Source organism: Eucyclogobius newberryi, unplaced genomic scaffold, assembly GCF_026437365.1.
Source record: "Eucyclogobius newberryi isolate DKJ021-1_F unplaced genomic scaffold, fEucNew1.0.hap1 SCAF_9, whole genome shotgun sequence".
NCBI classification, from domain to species: domain Eukaryota; kingdom Metazoa; phylum Chordata; class Actinopteri; order Gobiiformes; family Gobiidae; genus Eucyclogobius; species Eucyclogobius newberryi.
Genome location: NW_027316532.1, coordinates 39,611,430 through 39,636,715, shown reverse-complemented (window position 1 = coordinate 39,636,715; position 25,286 = coordinate 39,611,430). Strand labels below are relative to the sequence as shown.

The 25,286-nt window shown below is 47.6% G+C and overlaps 1 protein-coding gene across 1 annotated transcript; it reads left to right on the top strand.

Moving 5' to 3' along the window:
- Nucleotides 1-129: 129 nt before the first annotated feature.
- LOC140354393 (vesicle transport protein SFT2B-like) lies at nucleotides 130-24,844 on the top strand. The gene is made up of 6 exons (XM_072439392.1): nucleotides 130-249; nucleotides 316-397; nucleotides 24,037-24,072; nucleotides 24,206-24,264; nucleotides 24,341-24,370; nucleotides 24,431-24,844. Exons 1-6 carry the CDS (start codon nucleotides 233-235, stop codon nucleotides 24,456-24,458), a joined length of 252 nt encoding a protein of 83 aa, XP_072295493.1. The 5' UTR covers nucleotides 130-232; the 3' UTR covers nucleotides 24,459-24,844.
- The last annotated feature ends 442 nt before the right edge of the window (nucleotides 24,845-25,286 follow it).

Below are 25,286 nucleotides of genomic sequence, written 5' to 3'. Positions count from 1 at the left end.
AAACAATATCTCTTTAAAGAAATAATGTAATTTTAATTAATAGTCAAATATTAAAATGTTCCACTATTACATTTGCAATAATAAAGTAGAGGACAGAAAAAAACTTGAAGCATCTGTAAAATGTTCATTATTCACAATTCTTAATCATAAATCATATTTGTTGTTTTGACCCAAGGGCATTTGGTTGCGTAATTTCCCAGAGTTTGGTCTCACTCCGTTCGTAGTGGGAAACATGTGCCTCGTGATCAGGTTCGAGTTTATTCTGCAGAAATGAAATCAGCCTTGATTTAAAACACGTTTCTTGTGTTCAAACAGCAGCTTTTCTCTCCGAGGATTCGAGCATCAGCTGCAAACCATGTTTGACCAAACCAGAGCCGCTTCTGCCACCTGGATGATCGTACGACCGTGTGAACGTGTCTGTGATATGAGTCCTACGACCGTGTGAACGTGTCTGTGATATGAGTCCTACGACTGTGTGAACGTGTCTGTGATATGAGTCCTACGACCGTGTCAACGTGTCTGTGATATGAGTCCTACGACTGTGTGAATGTGTCTGTGATATGAGTCCTACGACCGTGTGAACGTGTCTGTGATATGAGTCCTACGACCATGTCAACGTGTCTGTCATATGAGTCCTACGACCGTGTCAACGTGTCTGTGATATGAGTCCTACGACTGTGTGAACGTGTCTGTGATATGAGTCCTACGACCGTGTCAACGTGTCTGTGATATGAGTCCTACGACTGTGTGAACGTGTCTGTGATATGAGTCCTACGACCGTGTGAACGTGTCTGTGATATGAGTCCTACGACCGTGTCAACATGTCTGTGATATGAGTCCTACGACCGTGTGAACGTGTCTGTGATATGAGTCCTACGACCCTGTGAACGTGTCTGTGATATGAGTCCTACGACTGTGTGAACGTGTCTGTGATATGAGTCCTACGACCGTGTCAACGTGTCTGTGATATGAGTCCTACGACTGTGTGAATGTGTCTGTGATATGAGTCCTACGACCGTGTGAACGTGTCTGTGATATGAGTCCTACGACCATGTCAACGTGTCTGTCATATGAGTCCTACGACCGTGTCAATGTGTCTGTGATATGAGTCCTACGACCGTGTCAACGTGTCTGTGATATGAGTCCTACGATCGTGTCAACGTGTCTGTGATATGAGTCCTACGACCGTGTGAACGTGTCTGTGATATGAGTCCTACGACCGTGTCAACGTGTCTGTGATATGAGTCCTACGACTGTGTGAATGTGTCTGTGATATGAGTCCTACGACCGTGTCAACATGTCTGTGATATGAGTCCTACGACCGTGTCAACGTGTGAACGTGTCTGTGATATGAGTCCTGCGACCCTGTGAACGTGTCTGTGATATGAGTCCTACGACTGTGTGAATGTGTCTGTGATATGAGTCCTACGACCCTGTGAACGTGTCTGTGATATGAGTCCTACGACCCTGTGAACGTGTCTGTGATATGAGTCCTACGACCGTGTCAACGTGTGAATGTGTCTGTGATATGAGTCCTACGACCCTGTGAACGTGTCTGTGATATGAGTCCTACGACCGTGTTAACGTGTGAACGTGTCTGTGATATGAGTTCTACGACCCTGTGAACGTGTCTGTGATATGAGTCCTACGACTGTGTGAACGTGTCTGTGATATGAGTCCTACGACCCTGTGAACGTGTCGGTGATATGAGTCCTACGACTGTGTGAACGTGACTGTGATATGAGTCCTACGACCGTGTCAACGTGTCTGTGATATGAGTCCTACGACCGTGTCAACGTGTCTGTGATATGAGTCCTACGACCCTGTGAATGTGTCTGTGATATGAGTCCTACGACTGTGTGAACGTGACTGTGATATGAGTCCTACGACCGTGTCAACATGTCTGTGATATGAGTCCTACGACCCTGTGAACGTGTCTGTGATATGAGTCCTACGACTGTGTGAACGTGTCTGTGATATGAGTCCTACGACCCTGTGAACGTGTCTGTGATATGAGTCCTACGACTGTGTGAACGTGACTGTGATATGAGTCCTACGACCGTGTCAACGTGTCTGTGATATGAGTCCTACGACCGTGTGAACGTGTCTGTGATATGAGTCCTACGACCCTGTGAACGTGTCTGTGATATGAGTCCTACGACTGTGTGAACGTGACTGTGATATGAGTCCTACGACCCTGTGAATGTGTCTGTGATATGAGTCCTACGACCGTGTCAACATGTCTGTGATATGAGTCCTACGACCCTGTGAACGTGTCTGTGATATGAGTCCTACGACCCTGTGAACGTGTCTGTGATATGAGTCCTACGACCCTGTGAACGTGTCTGTGATATGAGTCCTACGACTGTGTGAACGTGTCTGTGATATGAGTCCTACGACCCTGTGAACGTGTCTGTGATATGAGTCCTACGACTGTGTGAACGTGTCTGTGATATGAGTCCTACGACCCTGTGAACGTGTCTGTGATATGAGTCCTACGACTGTGTGAACGTGACTGTGATATGAGTCCTACGACCGTGTCAACGTGTCTGTGATATGAGTCCTACGACCCTGTGAACGTGTCTGTGATATGAGTCCTACGACTGTGTGAACGTGTCTGTGATATGAGTCCTACGACCCTGTGAACGTGTCTGTGATATGAGTCCTACGACCCTGTGAACGTGTCTGTGATATGAGTCCTACGACTGTGTGAACGTGACTGTGATATGAGTCCTATGACCATGTCTGTGATATGAGTCCTACGACTGTGTGAACGTGACTGTGATATGAGTCCTACGACCCTGTGAACGTGTCTGTGATATGAGTCCTACGACCCTGTGAACGTGTCTGTGATATGAGTCCTACGACCCTGTCAACGTGTCTGTGATATGAGTCCTACGACCGTGTGAACGTGTCTGTGATATGAGTCCTACGACCGTGTCAACGTGTCTGTGATATGAGTCCTACGACCGTGTGAACGTGTCTGTGATATGAGTCCTACGACCCTGTGAACGTGTCTGTGATATGAGTCCTACGACCGTGTCAACGTGTGAACGTGTCTGTGATATGAGTCCTACGACCCTGTGAACGTGTCTGTGATATGAGTCCTACGACCGTGTCAACGTGTGAACGTGTCTGTGATATGAGTCCTACGACCCTGTGAACGTGTCTGTGATATGAGTCCTACGACCGTGTCAACGTGTCTGTGATATGAGTCCTACGACCCTGTGAACGTGTCTGTGATATGAGTCCTACGACCGTGTCAACGTGTCTGTGATATGAGTCCTACGACTGTGTGAATGTGTCTTTGATATGAGTCCTACGACCGTGTGAACATGTCTGTGATATGAGTCCTACGACCGTGTCAACGTGTGAACGTGTCTGTGATATGAGTCCTGCGACCCTGTGAACGTGTCTGTGATATGAGTCCTACGACTGTGTGAATGTGTCTGTGATATGAGTCCTACGACCCTGTGAACGTGTCTGTGATATGAGTCCTACGACCCTGTGAACGTGTCTGTGATATGAGTCCTACGACCGTGTCAACGTGTGAATGTGTCTGTGATATGAGTCCTACGACCCTGTGAACGTGTCTGTGATGAGTCCTACGACTGTGTGAACGTGTCTGTGATATGAGTCCTACGACCCTGTGAACGTGTCGGTGATATGAGTCCTACGACTGTGTGAACGTGACTGTGATATGAGTCCTACGACCGTGTCAACGTGTCTGTGATATGAGTCCTACGACCGTGTCAACGTGTCTGTGATATGAGTCCTACGACCCTGTGAATGTGTCTGTGATATGAGTCCTACGACTGTGTGAACGTGACTGTGATATGAGTCCTACGACCGTGTCAACATGTCTGTGATATGAGTCCTACGACCCTGTGAACGTGTCTGTGATATGAGTCCTACGACTGTGTGAACGTGTCTGTGATATGAGTCCTACGACCCTGTGAACGTGTCTGTGATATGAGTCCTACGACTGTGTGAACGTGACTGTGATATGAGTCCTACGACCGTGTCAACGTGTCTGTGATATGAGTCCTACGACCGTGTGAACGTGTCTGTGATATGAGTCCTACGACCCTGTGAACGTGTCTGTGATATGAGTCCTACGACCCTGTGAACGTGTCTGTGATATGAGTCCTACGACCCTGTGAACGTGTCTGTGATATGAGTCCTACGACCCTGTGAACGTGTCTGTGATATGAGTCCTACGACTGTGTGAACGTGTCTGTGATATGAGTCCTACGACCCTGTGAACGTGTCTGTGATATGAGTCCTACGACTGTGTGAACGTGTCTGTGATATGAGTCCTACGACCCTGTGAACGTGTCTGTGATATGAGTCCTACGACTGTGTGAACGTGACTGTGATATGAGTCCTACGACCGTGTCAACGTGTCTGTGATATGAGTCCTACGACCCTGTGAACGTGTCTGTGATATGAGTCCTACGACTGTGTGAACGTGTCTGTGATATGAGTCCTACGACCCTGTGAACGTGTCTGTGATATGAGTCCTACGACCCTGTGAACGTGTCTGTGATATGAGTCCTACGACTGTGTGAACGTGACTGTGATATGAGTCCTACGACCATGTCTGTGATATGAGTCCTACGACTGTGTGAACGTGACTGTGATATGAGTCCTACGACCCTGTGAACGTGTCTGTGATATGAGTCCTACGACCCTGTGAACGTGTCTGTGATATGAGTCCTACGACCCTGTCAACGTGTCTGTGATATGAGTCCTACGACCGTGTGAACGTGTCTGTGATATGAGTCCTACGACCGTGTCAACGTGTCTGTGATATGAGTCCTACGACCGTGTGAACGTGTCTGTGATATGAGTCCTACGACCCTGTGAACGTGTCTGTGATATGAGTCCTACGACCGTGTCAACGTGTGAACGTGTCTGTGATATGAGTCCTACGACCCTGTGAACGTGTCTGTGATATGAGTCCTACGACCGTGTCAACGTGTGAACGTGTCTGTGATATGAGTCCTACGACCCTGTGAACGTGTCTGTGATATGAGTCCTACGACCGTGTCAACGTGTCTGTGATATGAGTCCTACGACCCTGTGAACGTGTCTGTGATATGAGTCCTACGACCGTGTCAACGTGTCTGTGATATGAGTCCTACGACTGTGTGAATGTGTCTTTGATATGAGTCCTACGACCGTGTGAACATGTCTGTGATATGAGTCCTACGACCGTGTCAACGTGTGAACGTGTCTGTGATATGAGTCCTGCGACCCTGTGAACGTGTCTGTGATATGAGTCCTACGACTGTGTGAATGTGTCTGTGATATGAGTCCTACGACCCTGTGAACGTGTCTGTGATATGAGTCCTACGACCCTGTGAACGTGTCTGTGATATGAGTCCTACGACCGTGTCAACGTGTGAATGTGTCTGTGATATGAGTCCTACGACCCTGTGAACGTGTCTGTGATATGAGTCCTACGACTGTGTGAACGTGTCTGTGATATGAGTCCTACGACCCTGTGAACGTGTCGGTGATATGAGTCCTACGACTGTGTGAACGTGACTGTGATATGAGTCCTACGACCGTGTCAACGTGTCTGTGATATGAGTCCTACGACCGTGTCAACGTGTCTGTGATATGAGTCCTACGACCCTGTGAATGTGTCTGTGATATGAGTCCTACGACTGTGTGAACGTGACTGTGATATGAGTCCTACGACCGTGTCAACATGTCTGTGATATGAGTCCTACGACCCTGTGAACGTGTCTGTGATATGAGTCCTACGACTGTGTGAACGTGTCTGTGATATGAGTCCTACGACCCTGTGAACGTGTCTGTGATATGAGTCCTACGACTGTGTGAACGTGACTGTGATATGAGTCCTACGACCGTGTCAACGTGTCTGTGATATGAGTCCTACGACCGTGTGAACGTGTCTGTGATATGAGTCCTACGACCCTGTGAACGTGTCTGTGATATGAGTCCTACGACCCTGTGAACGTGTCTGTGATATGAGTCCTACGACCCTGTGAACGTGTCTGTGATATGAGTCCTACGACCCTGTGAACGTGTCTGTGATATGAGTCCTACGACTGTGTGAACGTGTCTGTGATATGAGTCCTACGACCCTGTGAACGTGTCTGTGATATGAGTCCTACGACTGTGTGAACGTGTCTGTGATATGAGTCCTACGACCCTGTGAACGTGTCTGTGATATGAGTCCTACGACTGTGTGAACGTGACTGTGATATGAGTCCTACGACCGTGTCAACGTGTCTGTGATATGAGTCCTACGACCCTGTGAACGTGTCTGTGATATGAGTCCTACGACTGTGTGAACGTGTCTGTGATATGAGTCCTACGACCCTGTGAACGTGTCTGTGATATGAGTCCTACGACCCTGTGAACGTGTCTGTGATATGAGTCCTACGACTGTGTGAACGTGACTGTGATATGAGTCCTACGACCATGTCTGTGATATGAGTCCTACGACTGTGTGAACGTGACTGTGATATGAGTCCTACGACCCTGTGAACGTGTCTGTGATATGAGTCCTACGACCCTGTGAACGTGTCTGTGATATGAGTCCTACGACCCTGTCAACGTGTCTGTGATATGAGTCCTACGACCGTGTGAACGTGTCTGTGATATGAGTCCTACGACCGTGTCAACGTGTCTGTGATATGAGTCCTACGACCGTGTGAACGTGTCTGTGATATGAGTCCTACGACCCTGTGAACGTGTCTGTGATATGAGTCCTACGACCGTGTCAACGTGTGAACGTGTCTGTGATATGAGTCCTACGACCCTGTGAACGTGTCTGTGATATGAGTCCTACGACCGTGTCAACGTGTGAACGTGTCTGTGATATGAGTCCTACGACCCTGTGAACGTGTCTGTGATATGAGTCCTACGACCGTGTCAACGTGTCTGTGATATGAGTCCTACGACCCTGTGAACGTGTCTGTGATATGAGTCCTACGACCGTGTCAACGTGTCTGTGATATGAGTCCTACGACTGTGTGAATGTGTCTTTGATATGAGTCCTACGACCGTGTGAACGTGTTTGTGATATGAGTCCTACGACCGTGTCAACGTGTGAACGTGTCTGTGATATGAGTCCTACGACCCTGTGAACGTGTCTGTTATATGAGTCCTACGACCGTGTCAACGTGTCTGTGATATGAGTCCTACGACCCTGTGAACGTGTCTGTGATATGAGTCCTACGACCGTGTCAACGTGTGAATGTGTCTGTGATATGAGTCCTACGACCCTGTGAACGTGTCTGTGATATGAGTCCTACGACCGTGTTAACGTGTGAACGTGTCTGTGATATGAGTTCTACGACCCTGTGAACGTGTCTGTGATATGAGTCCTACGACTGTGTGAACGTGTCTGTGATATGAGTCCTACGACCCTGTGAACGTGTCGGTGATATGAGTCCTACGACTGTGTGAACGTGACTGTGATATGAGTCCTACGACCGTGTCAATGTGTCTGTGATATGAGTCCTACGACCGTGTCAACGTGTCTGTGATATGAGTTCTACGACCCTGTGAATGTGTCTGTGATATGAGTCCTACGACTGTGTGAACGTGACTGTGATATGAGTCCTACGACCGTGTCAACATGTCTGTGATATGAGTCCTACGACCCTGTGAACGTGTCTGTGATATGAGTCCTACGACCCTGTGAATGTGTCTGTGATATGAGTCCTACGACCGTGTCAACGTGTCTGTGATATGAGTCCTACGACCCTGTGAACGTGTCTGTGATATGAGTCCTACGACTGTGTGAACGTGTCTGTGATATGAGTCCTACGACCCTGTGAACGTGTCTGTGATATGAGTCCTACGACTGTGTGAACGTGACTGTGATATGAGTCCTACGACCGTGTCAACGTGTCTGTGATATGAGTCCTACGACCGTGTGAACGTGTCTGTGATATGAGTCCTACGACCCTGTGAACGTGTCTGTGATATGAGTCCTACGACTGTGTGAACGTGACTGTGATATGAGTCCTACGACCCTGTGAATGTGTCTGTGATATGAGTCCTACGACCGTGTCAACATGTCTGTGATATGAGTCCTACGACCCTGTGAACGTGTCTGTGATATGAGTCCTACGACCCTGTGAACGTGTCTGTGATATGAGTCCTACGACCCTGTGAACGTGTCTGTGATATGAGTCCTACGACTGTGTGAACGTGTCTGTGATATGAGTCCTACGACCCTGTGAACGTGTCTGTGATATGAGTCCTACAACTGTGTGAACGTGTCTGTGATATGAGTCCTACGACCCTGTGAACGTGTCTGTGATATGAGTCCTACGACTGTGTGAACGTAACTGTGATATGAGTCCTACGACCGTGTCAACGTGTCTGTGATATGAGTCCTACGACCCTGTGAACGTGTCTGTGATATGAGTCCTACGACCCTGTGAACGTGTCTGTGATATGAGTCCTACGACCCTGTGAACGTGTCTGTGATATGAGTCCTACGACTGTGTGAACGTGACTGTGATATGAGTCCTACGACCATGTCTGTGATATGAGTCCTACGACTGTGTGAACGTGACTGTGATATGAGTCCTACGACCCTGTGAACGTGTCTGTGATATGAGTCCTACGACCGTGTCAACGTGTCTGTGATATGAGTCCTACGACCCTGTGAACGTGTCTGTGATATGAGTCCTACGACCGTGTTAACGTGTGAACGTGTCTGTGATATGAGTTCTACGACCCTGTGAACGTGTCTGTGATATGAGTCCTACGACTGTGTGAACGTGTCTGTGATATGAGTCCTACGACCCTGTGAACGTGTCGGTGATATGAGTCCTACGACTGTGTGAACGTGACTGTGATATGAGTCCTACGACCGTGTCAATGTGTCTGTGATATGAGTCCTACGACCGTGTCAACGTGTCTGTGATATGAGTTCTACGACCCTGTGAATGTGTCTGTGATATGAGTCCTACGACTGTGTGAACGTGACTGTGATATGAGTCCTACGACCGTGTCAACATGTCTGTGATATGAGTCCTACGACCCTGTGAACGTGTCTGTGATATGAGTCCTACGACCCTGTGAATGTGTCTGTGATATGAGTCCTACGACCGTGTCAACGTGTCTGTGATATGAGTCCTACGACCCTGTGAACGTGTCTGTGATATGAGTCCTACGACTGTGTGAACGTGTCTGTGATATGAGTCCTACGACCCTGTGAACGTGTCTGTGATATGAGTCCTACGACTGTGTGAACGTGACTGTGATATGAGTCCTACGACCGTGTCAACGTGTCTGTGATATGAGTCCTACGACCGTGTGAACGTGTCTGTGATATGAGTCCTACGACCCTGTGAACGTGTCTGTGATATGAGTCCTACGACTGTGTGAACGTGACTGTGATATGAGTCCTACGACCCTGTGAATGTGTCTGTGATATGAGTCCTACGACCGTGTCAACATGTCTGTGATATGAGTCCTACGACCCTGTGAACGTGTCTGTGATATGAGTCCTACGACCCTGTGAACGTGTCTGTGATATGAGTCCTACGACCCTGTGAACGTGTCTGTGATATGAGTCCTACGACTGTGTGAACGTGTCTGTGATATGAGTCCTACGACCCTGTGAACGTGTCTGTGATATGAGTCCTACGACTGTGTGAACGTGTCTGTGATATGAGTCCTACGACCGTGTCAACGTGTGAACGTGTCTGTGATATGAGTCCTACGACCCTGTGAACGTGTCTGTGATATGAGTCCTACGACCGTGTCAACGTGTGAACGTGTCTGTGATATGAGTCCTACGACCCTGTGAACGTGTCTGTGATATGAGTCCTACGACCGTGTCAACGTGTCTGTGATATGAGTCCTACGACCCTGTGAACGTGTCTGTGATATGAGTCCTACGACCGTGTCAACGTGTCTGTGATATGAGTCCTACGACTGTGTGAATGTGTCTTTGATATGAGTCCTACGACCGTGTGAACGTGTTTGTGATATGAGTCCTACGACCGTGTCAACGTGTGAACGTGTCTGTGATATGAGTCCTACGACCCTGTGAACGTGTCTGTTATATGAGTCCTACGACCGTGTCAACGTGTCTGTGATATGAGTCCTACGACCCTGTGAACGTGTCTGTGATATGAGTCCTACGACCGTGTCAACGTGTGAATGTGTCTGTGATATGAGTCCTACGACCCTGTGAACGTGTCTGTGATATGAGTCCTACGACCGTGTTAACGTGTGAACGTGTCTGTGATATGAGTTCTACGACCCTGTGAACGTGTCTGTGATATGAGTCCTACGACTGTGTGAACGTGTCTGTGATATGAGTCCTACGACCCTGTGAACGTGTCGGTGATATGAGTCCTACGACTGTGTGAACGTGACTGTGATATGAGTCCTACGACCGTGTCAATGTGTCTGTGATATGAGTCCTACGACCGTGTCAACGTGTCTGTGATATGAGTTCTACGACCCTGTGAATGTGTCTGTGATATGAGTCCTACGACTGTGTGAACGTGACTGTGATATGAGTCCTACGACCGTGTCAACATGTCTGTGATATGAGTCCTACGACCCTGTGAACGTGTCTGTGATATGAGTCCTACGACCCTGTGAATGTGTCTGTGATATGAGTCCTACGACCGTGTCAACGTGTCTGTGATATGAGTCCTACGACCCTGTGAACGTGTCTGTGATATGAGTCCTACGACTGTGTGAACGTGTCTGTGATATGAGTCCTACGACCCTGTGAACGTGTCTGTGATATGAGTCCTACGACTGTGTGAACGTGACTGTGATATGAGTCCTACGACCGTGTCAACGTGTCTGTGATATGAGTCCTACGACCGTGTGAACGTGTCTGTGATATGAGTCCTACGACCCTGTGAACGTGTCTGTGATATGAGTCCTACGACTGTGTGAACGTGACTGTGATATGAGTCCTACGACCCTGTGAATGTGTCTGTGATATGAGTCCTACGACCGTGTCAACATGTCTGTGATATGAGTCCTACGACCCTGTGAACGTGTCTGTGATATGAGTCCTACGACCCTGTGAACGTGTCTGTGATATGAGTCCTACGACCCTGTGAACGTGTCTGTGATATGAGTCCTACGACTGTGTGAACGTGTCTGTGATATGAGTCCTACGACCCTGTGAACGTGTCTGTGATATGAGTCCTACGACTGTGTGAACGTGTCTGTGATATGAGTCCTACGACCCTGTGAACGTGTCTGTGATATGAGTCCTACGACTGTGTGAACGTAACTGTGATATGAGTCCTACGACCGTGTCAACGTGTCTGTGATATGAGTCCTACGACCCTGTGAACGTGTCTGTGATATGAGTCCTACGACTGTGTGAACGTGTCTGTGATATGAGTCCTACGACCCTGTGAACGTGTCTGTGATATGAGTCCTACGACCCTGTGAACGTGTCTGTGATATGAGTCCTACGACTGTGTGAACGTGACTGTGATATGAGTCCTACGACCATGTCTGTGATATGAGTCCTACGACTGTGTGAACGTGACTGTGATATGAGTCCTACGACCCTGTGAACGTGTCTGTGATATGAGTCCTACGACCGTGTCAACGTGTCTGTGATATGAGTCCTACGACCCTGTGAACGTGTCTGTGATATGAGTCCTACGACCGTGTTAACGTGTGAACGTGTCTGTGATATGAGTTCTACGACCCTGTGAACGTGTCTGTGATATGAGTCCTACGACTGTGTGAACGTGTCTGTGATATGAGTCCTACGACCCTGTGAACGTGTCGGTGATATGAGTCCTACGACTGTGTGAACGTGACTGTGATATGAGTCCTACGACCGTGTCAATGTGTCTGTGATATGAGTCCTACGACCGTGTCAACGTGTCTGTGATATGAGTTCTACGACCCTGTGAATGTGTCTGTGATATGAGTCCTACGACTGTGTGAACGTGACTGTGATATGAGTCCTACGACCGTGTCAACATGTCTGTGATATGAGTCCTACGACCCTGTGAACGTGTCTGTGATATGAGTCCTACGACCCTGTGAATGTGTCTGTGATATGAGTCCTACGACCGTGTCAACGTGTCTGTGATATGAGTCCTACGACCCTGTGAACGTGTCTGTGATATGAGTCCTACGGCTGTGTGAACGTGTCTGTGATATGAGTCCTACGACCCTGTGAACGTGTCTGTGATATGAGTCCTACGACTGTGTGAACGTGACTGTGATATGAGTCCTACGACCGTGTCAACGTGTCTGTGATATGAGTCCTACGACCGTGTGAACGTGTCTGTGATATGAGTCCTACGACCCTGTGAACGTGTCTGTGATATGAGTCCTACGACTGTGTGAACGTGACTGTGATATGAGTCCTACGACCCTGTGAATGTGTCTGTGATATGAGTCCTACGACCGTGTCAACATGTCTGTGATATGAGTCCTACGACCCTGTGAACGTGTCTGTGATATGAGTCCTACGACTGTGTGAACGTGTCTGTGATATGAGTCCTACGACCCTGTGAACGTGTCTGTGATATGAGTCCTACGACTGTGTGAACGTAACTGTGATATGAGTCCTACGACCGTGTCAACGTGTCTGTGATATGAGTCCTGCGACCCTGTGAACGTGTCTGTGATATGAGTCCTACGACTGTGTGAACGTGTCTGTGATATGAGTCCTACGACCCTGTGAACGTGTCTGTGATATGAGTCCTACGACCCTGTGAACGTGTCTGTGATATGAGTCCTACGACTGTGTGAACGTGACTGTGATATGAGTCCTACGACCATGTCTGTGATATGAGTCCTACGACTGTGTGAACGTGACTGTGATATGAGTCCTACGACCCTGTGAACGTGTCTGTGATATGAGTCCTACGACCGTGTCAACGTGTCTGTGATATGAGTCCTACGATCGTGTCAACGTGTCTGTGATATGAGTCCTACGACCGTGTGAACGTGTCTGTGATATGAGTCCTACGACCCTGTCAACGTGTCTGTGATATGAGTCCTACGACCGTGTGAACGTGTCTGTGATATGAGTCCTACGACCGTGTCAACGTGTCTGTGATATGAGTCCTACGACCGTGTGAACGTGTCTGTGATATGAGTCCTACGACCCTGTGAACGTGTCTGTGATATGAGTCCTACGACCGTGTCAACGTGTGAACGTGTCTGTGATATGAGTCCTACGACCCTGTGAACGTGTCTGTGATATGAGTCCTACGACCATGTCAACGTGTCTGTGATATGAGTCCTACGACCCTGTGAACGTGTCTGTGATATGAGTCCTACGACCGTGTCAACGTGTCTGTGATATGAGTCCTACGACTGTGTGAATGTGTCTTTGATATGAGTCCTACGACCGTGTGAACGTGTCTGTGATATGAGTCCTACGACCGTGTCAACGTGTGAACGTGTCTGTGATATGAGTCCTGCGACCCTGTGAACGTGTCTGTGATATGAGTCCTACGACTGTGTGAATGTGTCTGTGATATGAGTCCTACGACCCTGTGAACGTGTCTGTGATATGAGTCCTACGACCCTGTGAACGTGTCTGTGATATGAGTCCTACGACCGTGTCAACGTGTGAATGTGTCTGTGATATGAGTCCTACGACCCTGTGAACGTGTCTGTGATATGAGTCCTACGACCGTGTTAACGTGTGAACGTGTCTGTGATATGAGTTCTACGACCCTGTGAACGTGTCTGTGATATGAGTCCTACGACTGTGTGAACGTGTCTGTGATATGAGTCCTACGACCCTGTGAACGTGTCGGTGATATGAGTCCTACGACTGTGTGAACGTGACTGTGATATGAGTCCTACGACCGTGTCAACGTGTCTGTGATATGAGTCCTACGACCGTGTCAACGTGTCTGTGATATGAGTCCTACGACCCTGTGAATGTGTCTGTGATATGAGTCCTACGACTGTGTGAACGTGACTGTGATATGAGTCCTACGACCGTGTCAACATGTCTGTGATATGAGTCCTACGACCCTGTGAACGTGTCTGTGATATGAGTCCTACGACTGTGTGAACGTGTCTGTGATATGAGTCCTACGACCCTGTGAACGTGTCTGTGATATGAGTCCTACGACTGTGTGAACGTGACTGTGATATGAGTCCTACGACCGTGTCAACGTGTCTGTGATATGAGTCCTACGACCGTGTGAACGTGTCTGTGATATGAGTCCTACGACCCTGTGAACGTGTCTGTGATATGAGTCCTACGACTGTGTGAACGTGACTGTGATATGAGTCCTACGACCCTGTGAATGTGTCTGTGATATGAGTCCTACGACCGTGTCAACATGTCTGTGATATGAGTCCTACGACCCTGTGAACGTGTCTGTGATATGAGTCCTACGACCCTGTGAACGTGTCTGTGATATGAGTCCTACGACCCTGTGAACGTGTCTGTGATATGAGTCCTACGACTGTGTGAACGTGTCTGTGATATGAGTCCTACGACCCTGTGAACGTGTCTGTGATATGAGTCCTACGACTGTGTGAACGTGTCTGTGATATGAGTCCTACGACCCTGTGAACGTGTCTGTGATATGAGTCCTACGACTGTGTGAACGTGACTGTGATATGAGTCCTACGACCGTGTCAACGTGTCTGTGATATGAGTCCTACGACCCTGTGAACGTGTCTGTGATATGAGTCCTACGACTGTGTGAACGTGTCTGTGATATGAGTCCTACGACCCTGTGAACGTGTCTGTGATATGAGTCCTACGACCCTGTGAACGTGTCTGTGATATGAGTCCTACGACTGTGTGAACGTGACTGTGATATGAGTCCTACGACCATGTCTGTGATATGAGTCCTACGACTGTGTGAACGTGACTGTGATATGAGTCCTACGACCCTGTGAACGTGTCTGTGATATGAGTCCTACGACCCTGTGAACGTGTCTGTGATATGAGTCCTACGACCCTGTCAACGTGTCTGTGATATGAGTCCTACGACCGTGTGAACGTGTCTGTGATATGAGTCCTACGACCGTGTCAACGTGTCTGTGATATGAGTCCTACGACCGTGTGAACGTGTCTGTGATATGAGTCCTACGACCCTGTGAACGTGTCTGTGATATGAGTCCTACGACCGTGTCAACGTGTGAACGTGTCTGTGATATGAGTCCTACGACCCTGTGAACGTGTCTGTGATATGAGTCCTACGACCGTGTCAACGTGTGAACGTGTCTGTGATATGAGTCCTACGACCCTGTGAACGTGTCTGTGATATGAGTCCTACGACCGTGTCAACGTGTCTGTGATATGAGTCCTACGACCCTGTGAACGTGTCTGTGATTTGAGTCCTACGACCGTGTCAACGTGTCTGTGATATGAGTCCTACGACTGTGTGAATGTGTCTTTGATATGAGTCCTACGACCGTGTGAACGTGTTTGTGATATGAGTCCTACGACCGTGTCAACGTGTGAACGTGTCTGTGATATGAGTCCTACGACCCTGTGAACGTGTCTGTTATATGAGTCCTACGACCGTGTCAACGTGTCTGTGATATGAGTCCTACGACCCTGTGAACGTGTCTGTGATATGAGTCCTACGACCGTGTCAACGTGTGAATGCGTCTGTGATATGAGTCCTACGACCCTGTGAACGTGTCTGTGATATGAGTCCTACGACCGTGTTAACGTGTGAACGTGTCTGTGATATGAGTTCTACGACCCTGTGAACGTGTCTGTGATATGAGTCCTACGACTGTGTGAACGTGTCTGTGATATGAGTCCTACGACCCTGTGAACGTGTCGGTGATATGAGTCCTACGACTGTGTGAACGTGACTGTGATATGAGTCCTACGACCGTGTCAATGTGTCTGTGATATGAGTCCTACGACCGTGTCAACGTGTCTGTGATATGAGTTCTACGACCCTGTGAATGTGTCTGTGATATGAGTCCTACGACTGTGTGAACGTGACTGTGATATGAGTCCTACGACCGTGTCAACATGTCTGTGATATGAGTCCTACGACCCTGTGAACGTGTCTGTGATATGAGTCCTACGACCCTGTGAATGTGTCTGTGATATGAGTCCTACGACCGTGTCAACGTGTCTGTGATATGAGTCCTACGACCCTGTGAACGTGTCTGTGATATGAGTCCTACGACTGTGTGAACGTGTCTGTGATATGAGTCCTACGACCCTGTGAACGTGTCTGTGATATGAGTCCTACGACTGTGTGAACGTGACTGTGATATGAGTCCTACGACCGTGTCAACGTGTCTGTGATATGAGTCCTACGACCGTGTGAACGTGTCTGTGATATGAGTCCTACGACCCTGTGAACGTGTCTGTGATATGAGTCCTACGACTGTGTGAACGTGACTGTGATATGAGTCCTACGACCCTGTGAATGTGTCTGTGATATGAGTCCTACGACCGTGTCAACATGTCTGTGATATGAGTCCTACGACCCTGTGAACGTGTCTGTGATATGAGTCCTACGACCCTGTGAACGTGTCTGTGATATGAGTCCTACGACCCTGTGAACGTGTCTGTGATATGAGTCCTACGACTGTGTGAACGTGTCTGTGATATGAGCCCTACGACCCTGTGAACGTGTCTGTGATATGAGTCCTACGACTGTGTGAACGTGTCTGTGATATGAGTCCTACGACCCTGTGAACGTGTCTGTGATATGAGTCCTACGACTGTGTGAACGTAACTGTGATATGAGTCCTACGACCGTGTCAACGTGTCTGTGATATGAGTCCTACGACCCTGTGAACGTGTCTGTGATATGAGTCCTACGACTGTGTGAACGTGTCTGTGATATGAGTCCTACGACCCTGTGAACGTGTCTGTGATATGAGTCCTACGACCCTGTGAACGTGTCTGTGATATGAGTCCTACGACTGTGTGAACGTGACTGTGATATGAGTCCTACGACCATGTCTGTGATATGAGTCCTACGACTGTGTGAACGTGACTGTGATATGAGTCCTACGACCCTGTGAACGTGTCTGTGATATGAGTCCTACGACCGTGTCAACGTGTCTGTGATATGAGTCCTACGATCGTGTCAACGTGTCTGTGATATGAGTCCTACGACCGTGTGAACGTGTCTGTGATATGAGTCCTACGACCCTGTCAACGTGTCTGTGATATGAGTCCTACGACCGTGTGAACGTGTCTGTGATATGAGTCCTACGACCGTGTCAACGTGTCTGTGATATGAGTCCTACGACCGTGTGAACGTGTCTGTGATATGAGTCCTACGACCCTGTGAACGTGTCTGTGATATGAGTCCTACGACCGTGTCAACGTGTGAACGTGTCTGTGATATGAGTCCTACGACCCTGTGAACGTGTCTGTGATATGAGTCCTACGACCGTGTCAACGTGTCTGTGATATGAGTCCTACGACCCTGTGAACGTGTCTGTGATATGAGTCCTACGACCGTGTCAACGTGTCTGTGATATGAGTCCTACGACTGTGTGAATGTGTCTTTGATATGAGTCCTACGACCGTGTGAACGTGTCTGTGATATGAGTCCTACGACCGTGTCAACGTGTGAACGTGTCTGTGATATGAGTCCTACGACCCTGTGAACGTGTCTGTTATATGAGTCCTACGACCGTGTCAACGTGTCTGTGATATGAGTCCTACGACCCTGTGAACGTGTCTGTGATATGAGTCCTACGACCGTGTCAACGTGTGAATGTGTCTGTGATATGAGTCCTACGACCCTGTGAACGTGTCTGTGATATGAGTCCTACGACCGTGTTAACGTGTGAACGTGTCTGTGATATGAGTTCTACGACCCTGTGAACGTGTCTGTGATATGAGTCCTACGACCCTGTGAACGTGTCGGTGATATGAGTCCTACGACTGTGTGAACGTGACTGTGATATGAGTCCTACGACCGTGTCAACGTGTCTGTGATATGAGTCCTACGACCGTGTCAACGTGTCTGTGATATGAGTCCTACGACCCTGTGAATGTGTCTGTGATATGAGTCCTACGACTGTGTGAACGTGACTGTGATATGAGTCCTACGACCGTGTCAACATGTCTGTGATATGAGTCCTACGACCCTGTGAACGTGTCTGTGATATGAGTCCTACGACTGTGTGAACGTGTCTGTGATATGAGTCCTACGACCCTGTGAACGTGTCTGTGATATGAGTCCTACGACCGTGTCAACGTGTCTGTGATATGAGTCCTACGACTGTGTGAACGTGACTGTGATATGAGTCCTACGACCGTGTCAACGTGTCTGTGATATGAGTCCTACGACCGTGTGAACGTGTCTGTGATATGAGTCCTACGACCCTGTGAACGTGTCTGTGATATGAGTCCTACGACTGTGTGAACGTGACTGTGATATGAGTCCTACGACCCTGTGAATGTGTCTGTGATATGAGTCCTACGACCGTGTCAACATGTCTGTGATATGAGTCCTACGACCCTGTGAACGTGTCTGTGATATGAGTCCTACGACTGTGTGAACGTGTCTGTGATATGAGTCCTACGACCCTGTGAACGTGTCTGTGATATGAGTCCTACGACTGTGTGAACGTGTCTGTGATATGAGTCCTACGACCCTGTGAACGTGTCTGTGATATGAGTCCTACGACTGTGTGAACGTAACTGTGATATGAGTCCTACGACCGTGTCAACGTGTCTGTGATATGAGTCCTACGACCCTGTGAACGTGTCTGTGATATGAGTCCTACGACTGTGTGAACGTGTCTGTGATATGAGTCCTACGACCCTGTGAACGTGTCTGTGATATGAGTCCTACGACCCTGTGAACGTGTCTGTGATATGAGTCCTACGACTGTGTGAACGTGACTGTGATATGAGTCCTACGACCATGTCTGTGATATGAGTCCTACGACTGTGTGAACGTGACTGTGATATGAGTCCTACGACCCTGTGAACGTGTCTGTGATATGAGTCCTACGACCGTGTCAACGTGTCTGTGATATGAGTCCTACGATCGTGTCAACGTGTCTGTGATATGAGTCCTACGACCGTGTGAACGTGTCTGTGATATGAGTCCTACGACCCTGTCAACGTGTCTGTGATATGAGTCCTACGACCGTGTCAACGTGTCTGTGATATGAGTCCTACGACCGTGTGAACGTGTCTGTGATATGAGTCCTACGACCCTGTGAACGTGTCTGTGATATGGGTCCTACGACCGTGTCAACGTGTGAACGTGTCTGTGATATGAGTCCTACGACCCTGTGAACGTGTCTGTGATATGAGTCCTACGACCGTGTCAACGTGTCTGTGATATGAGTCCTACGACCCTGTGAACGTGTCTGTGATATGAGTCCTACGACCGTGTCAACGTGTCTGTGATATGAGTCCTACGACTGTGTGAATGTGTCTTTGATATGAGTCCTACGACCGTGTGAACGTGTCTGTGATATGAGTCCTACGACCGTGTCAACGTGTGAACGTGTCTGTGATATGAGTCCTACGACCCTGTGAACGTGTCTGTTATATGAGTCCTACGACCGTGTCAACGTGTCTGTGATATGAGTCCTACGACCCTGTGAACGTGTCTGTGATATGAGTCCTACGACCGTGTCAACGTGTGAATGTGTCTGTGATATGAGTCCTACGACCCTGTGAACGTGTCTGTGATATGAGTCCTACGACCGTGTTAACGTGTGAACGTGTCTGTGATATGAGTTCTACGACCCTGTGAACGTGTCTGTGATATGAGTCCTACGACCCTGTGAACGTGTCGGTGATATGAGTCCTACGACTGTGTGAACGTGACTGTGATATGAGTCCTACGACCGTGTCAACGTGTCTGTGATATGAGTCCTACGACCGTGTCAACGTGTCTGTGATATGAGTCCTACGACCCTGTGAATGTGTCTGTGATATGAGTCCTACGACTGTGTGAACGTGACTGTGATATGAGTCCTACGACCGTGTCAACATGTCTGTGATATGAGTCCTACGACCCTGTGAACGTGTCTGTGATATGAGTCCTACGACCGTGTCAACGTGTCTGTGATATGAGTCCTACGACTGTGTGAATGTGTCTTTGATATGAGTCCTACGACCGTGTGAACGTGTCTGTGATATGAGTCCTACGACCGTGTCAACGTGTGAACGTGTCTGTGATATGAGTCCTACGACCCTGTGAACGTGTCTGTTATATGAGTCCTACGACCGTGTCAACGTGTCTGTGATATGAGTCCTACGACCCTGTGAACGTGTCTGTGATATGAGTCCTACGACCGTGTCAACGTGTGAATGTGTCTGTGATATGAGTCCTACGACCCTGTGAACGTGTCTGTGATATGAGTCCTACGACCGTGTTAACGTGTGAACGTGTCTGTGATATGAGTTCTACGACCCTGTGAACGTGTCTGTGATATGAGTCCTACGACCCTGTGAACGTGTCGGTGATATGAGTCCTACGACTGTGTGAACGTGACTGTGATATGAGTCCTACGACCGTGTCAACGTGTCTGTGATATGAGTCCTACGACCGTGTCAACGTGTCTGTGATATGAGTCCTACGACCCTGTGAATGTGTCTGTGATATGAGTCCTACGACTGTGTGAACGTGACTGTGATATGAGTCCTACGACCGTGTCAACATGTCTGTGATATGAGTCCTACGACCCTGTGAACGTGTCTGTGATATGAGTCCTACGACTGTGTGAACGTGTCTGTGATATGAGTCCTACGACCCTGTGAACGTGTCTGTGATATGAGTCCTACGACCGTGTCAACGTGTCTGTGATATGAGTCCTACGACTGTGTGAACGTGACTGTGATATGAGTCCTACGACCGTGTCAACGTGTCTGTGATATGAGTCCTACGACCGTGTGAACGTGTCTGTGATATGAGTCCTACGACCCTGTGAACGTGTCTGTGATATGAGTCCTACGACTGTGTGAACGTGACTGTGATATGAGTCCTACGACCCTGTGAATGTGTCTGTGATATGAGTCCTACGACCGTGTCAACATGTCTGTGATATGAGTCCTACGACCCTGTGAACGTGTCTGTGATATGAGTCCTACGACTGTGTGAACGTGTCTGTGATATGAGTCCTACGACCCTGTGAACGTGTCTGTGATATGAGTCCTACGACTGTGTGAACGTGTCTGTGATATGAGTCCTACGACCCTGTGAACGTGTCTGTGATATGAGTCCTACGACTGTGTGAACGTAACTGTGATATGAGTCCTACGACCGTGTCAACGTGTCTGTGATATGAGTCCTACGACCCTGTGAACGTGTCTGTGATATGAGTCCTACGACTGTGTGAACGTGTCTGTGATATGAGTCCTACGACCCTGTGAACGTGTCTGTGATATGAGTCCTACGACCCTGTGAACGTGTCTGTGATATGAGTCCTACGACTGTGTGAACGTGACTGTGATATGAGTCCTACGACCATGTCTGTGATATGAGTCCTACGACTGTGTGAACGTGACTGTGATATGAGTCCTACGACCCTGTGAACGTGTCTGTGATATGAGTCCTACGACCGTGTCAACGTGTCTGTGATATGAGTCCTACGATCGTGTCAACGTGTCTGTGATATGAGTCCTACGACCGTGTGAACGTGTCTGTGATATGAGTCCTACGACCCTGTCAACGTGTCTGTGATATGAGTCCTACGACCGTGTCAACGTGTCTGTGATATGAGTCCTACGACCGTGTGAACGTGTCTGTGATATGAGTCCTACGACCCTGTGAACGTGTCTGTGATATGGGTCCTACGACCGTGTCAACGTGTGAACGTGTCTGTGATATGAGTCCTACGACCCTGTGAACGTGTCTGTGATATGAGTCCTACGACCGTGTCAACGTGTCTGTGATATGAGTCCTACGACCCTGTGAACGTGTCTGTGATATGAGTCCTACGACCGTGTCAACGTGTCTGTGATATGAGTCCTACGACTGTGTGAATGTGTCTTTGATATGAGTCCTACGACCGTGTGAACGTGTCTGTGATATGAGTCCTACGACCGTGTCAACGTGTGAACGTGTCTGTGATATGAGTCCTACGACCCTGTGAACGTGTCTGTTATATGAGTCCTACGACCGTGTCAACGTGTCTGTGATATGAGTCCTACGACCCTGTGAACGTGTCTGTGATATGAGTCCTACGACCGTGTCAACGTGTGAATGTGTCTGTGATATGAGTCCTACGACCCTGTGAACGTGTCTGTGATATGAGTCCTACGACCGTGTTAACGTGTGAACGTGTCTGTGATATGAGTTCTACGACCCTGTGAACGTGTCTGTGATATGAGTCCTACGACCCTGTGAACGTGTCGGTGATATGAGTCCTACGACTGTGTGAACGTGACTGTGATATGAGTCCTACGACCGTGTCAACGTGTCTGTGATATGAGTCCTACGACCGTGTCAACGTGTCTGTGATATGAGTCCTACGACCCTGTGAATGTGTCTGTGATATGAGTCCTACGACTGTGTGAACGTGACTGTGATATGAGTCCTACGACCGTGTCAACATGTCTGTGATATGAGTCCTACGACCCTGTGAACGTGTCTGTGATATGAGTCCTACGACTGTGTGAACGTGTCTGTGATATGAGTCCTACGACCCTGTGAACGTGTCTGTGATATGAGTCCTACGACCGTGTCAACGTGTCTGTGATATGAGTCCTACGACTGTGTGAACGTGACTGTGATATGAGTCCTACGACCGTGTCAACGTGTCTGTGATATGAGTCCTACGACCGTGTGAACGTGTCTGTGATATGAGTCCTACGACCCTGTGAACGTGTCTGTGATATGAGTCCTACGACTGTGTGAACGTGACTGTGATATGAGTCCTACGACCCTGTGAATGTGTCTGTGATATGAGTCCTACGACCGTGTCAACATGTCTGTGATATGAGTCCTACGACCCTGTGAACGTGTCTGTGATATGAGTCCTACGACTGTGTGAACGTGACTGTGATATGAGTCCTACGACCCTGTGAATGTGTCTGTGATATGAGTCCTACGACCCTGTGAACGTGTCTGTGATATGAGTCCTACGACCCTGTGAACGTGTCTGTGATATGAGTCCTACGACCCTGTGAACGTGTCTGTGATATGAGTCCTACGACTGTGTGAACGTGTCTGTGATATGAGTCCTACGACCCTGTGAACGTGTCTGTGATATGAGTCCTACGACTGTGTGAACGTGTCTGTGATATGAGTCCTACGACCCTGTGAACGTGTCTGTGATATGAGTCCTACGACTGTGTGAACGTGACTGTGATATGAGTCCTACGACCGTGTCAACGTGTCTGTGATATGAGTCCTACGACCGTGTGAACGTGTCTGTGATATGAGTCCTACGGTCTGTGATATGAGTCCTACGACCCTGTGAACGTGTCTGTGATATGAGTCCTACGACCGTGTGAACGTGACTGTGATATGAGTCCTACGACCGTGTGAACGTGTCTGTGATATGAGTCCTACGACCGTGTGAACGTGTCTGTGATATGAGTCCTACGACCCTGTGAACATGTCTGTGATATGAGTCCTACGACCGTGTCAACGTGTCTGTGATATGAGTCCTACGACCGTGTGAACGTGTCTGTGATATGAGTCCTACGACCGTGTGAACGTGACTGTGATATGAGTCCTACGACCGTGTGAACGTGTCTGTGATATGAGTCCTACGACCGTGTGAACGTGTCTGTGATATGAGTCCTACGACCCTGTGAACATGTCTGTGATATGAGTCCTACGACCCTGTGAACGTGTCTGTGATATGAGTCCTACGACCCTGTGAACGTGTCTGTGATATGAGTCCTACGACCCTGTGAACGTGTCTGTGATATGAGTCCTACGACCTGAACACCTCAGTTTACTTTCTTTACCAATGAATCATTTGTGTGGCTCTTTCACTAAAAGCGATGGATTGATGTCAATTAAATTGCTAAAAGTCAACATTGTTCTGCTTTTATGTTGTAGAGTAAACGTCAGGATCAATACTTGTTATAAATGATAATTGTATTGCAATCATGTTGTTCCATTACCATTTTTTCAGATTGGTTTTGTGCTGACTCAGTTAACAGTATTCTGGGTAAGTTCAATGAAAACATACATATTTATTTCATTTGATTGAGATTATATATATATATATATATATATATATATATATATATATATATATATATAGTTAGAGTAAAAGGTGTTTTATATGTATTCCTCATCAGTGGGACAGCTTTGTCCTGGCTTCATGTTTTTGCGTTCTGTTCATCCTGTCAATGTTGTGGTAAGTCTTCCTCAATCAATAATCCATATATTATTAATCATATTGTTGTAACTCCCCATATGCTTGTCTCATACAGGTACTGCTTGTCCTATGTCCCATTTGGAAGGTACGTTTTCACTTTCTCCTTCATATATTGTACTAAGTTACTAAATGTCTGCCTTTTCAGGAAAGGGATGGAATGGATTCTATTCTAATATTGATGTTGATTATTCTCTTAAATCTTGTGAATACTTTCAAACTCAACTATGTCAGATCCTGGATGAAAACTGAGGATTATTTGAAATGACCTTTCTTTGTTTCTAAATCATGCTTTTCTCTTTGTGGGTTTTTAGAATTGAGTCTCTTTTACTTTCCTCTGGGAAGAACCACAAACACTGCAATACTTTTATGTGCCCTTTTTATCTATTATTTTATTATTTACTTTCTCCGTCCGATTACAATATTAATCAGGATTTATGGTCAACTACTTGTTACATATTCGAGTATGAACTTTTGATGAATACTTAAGTCTACTAAGAGTAATGTTTTTTGTATAATGAGGAGGTAAACATTTCTATCTTTGTGTTGGACCACAACGTCTCCTGAATACACATTATATCTATTAATAAAACAAAACACTATTCTTGTGATTGTTTCACACTCAAGGTTCTGTTCCTGACTTGTATTCCTCTGGTTCACACTGCAGTGCAATCTTTTATTTGAGAAGGATATTAGACTCAAGGTTATTTATGCATTTTAAAAGAGTTTTGTTAAGTGATAATTTTTAATATTTCAATAGCTCTTTTTCTGAGCGCGTCATCAGGTTTTACACCATTTGTCCTTCTCTAACATTAGTTTGGTCAACTCGTCTCACAGAAGGATTTATAGGACTTTAGTCCGTTCTTCAATCAAATAAGAGTTATCCTATTGAAATGCTGGGTTTTAGAATGATGAGAAATTAGGGCCGTCGTTATAGTGATCAACGATTTTGAATAGGAAAAAGTCCTCAAAATGTTGCCTTAATCAGGAATCATGAATAAGAG

Excerpts from the sequence above, each read along its gene's own strand:
- LOC140354393 (XM_072439392.1), top strand. Across the intron at positions 398-24,036 it reads CTTCTGCCACCTGGATGATC|ATTGGTTTTGTGCTGACTCA; the intron begins GTACGACCGTGT and ends CCATTTTTTCAG. Across the intron at positions 24,371-24,430 it reads TCCTATGTCCCATTTGGAAG|GAAAGGGATGGAATGGATTC; the intron begins GTACGTTTTCAC and ends CTGCCTTTTCAG.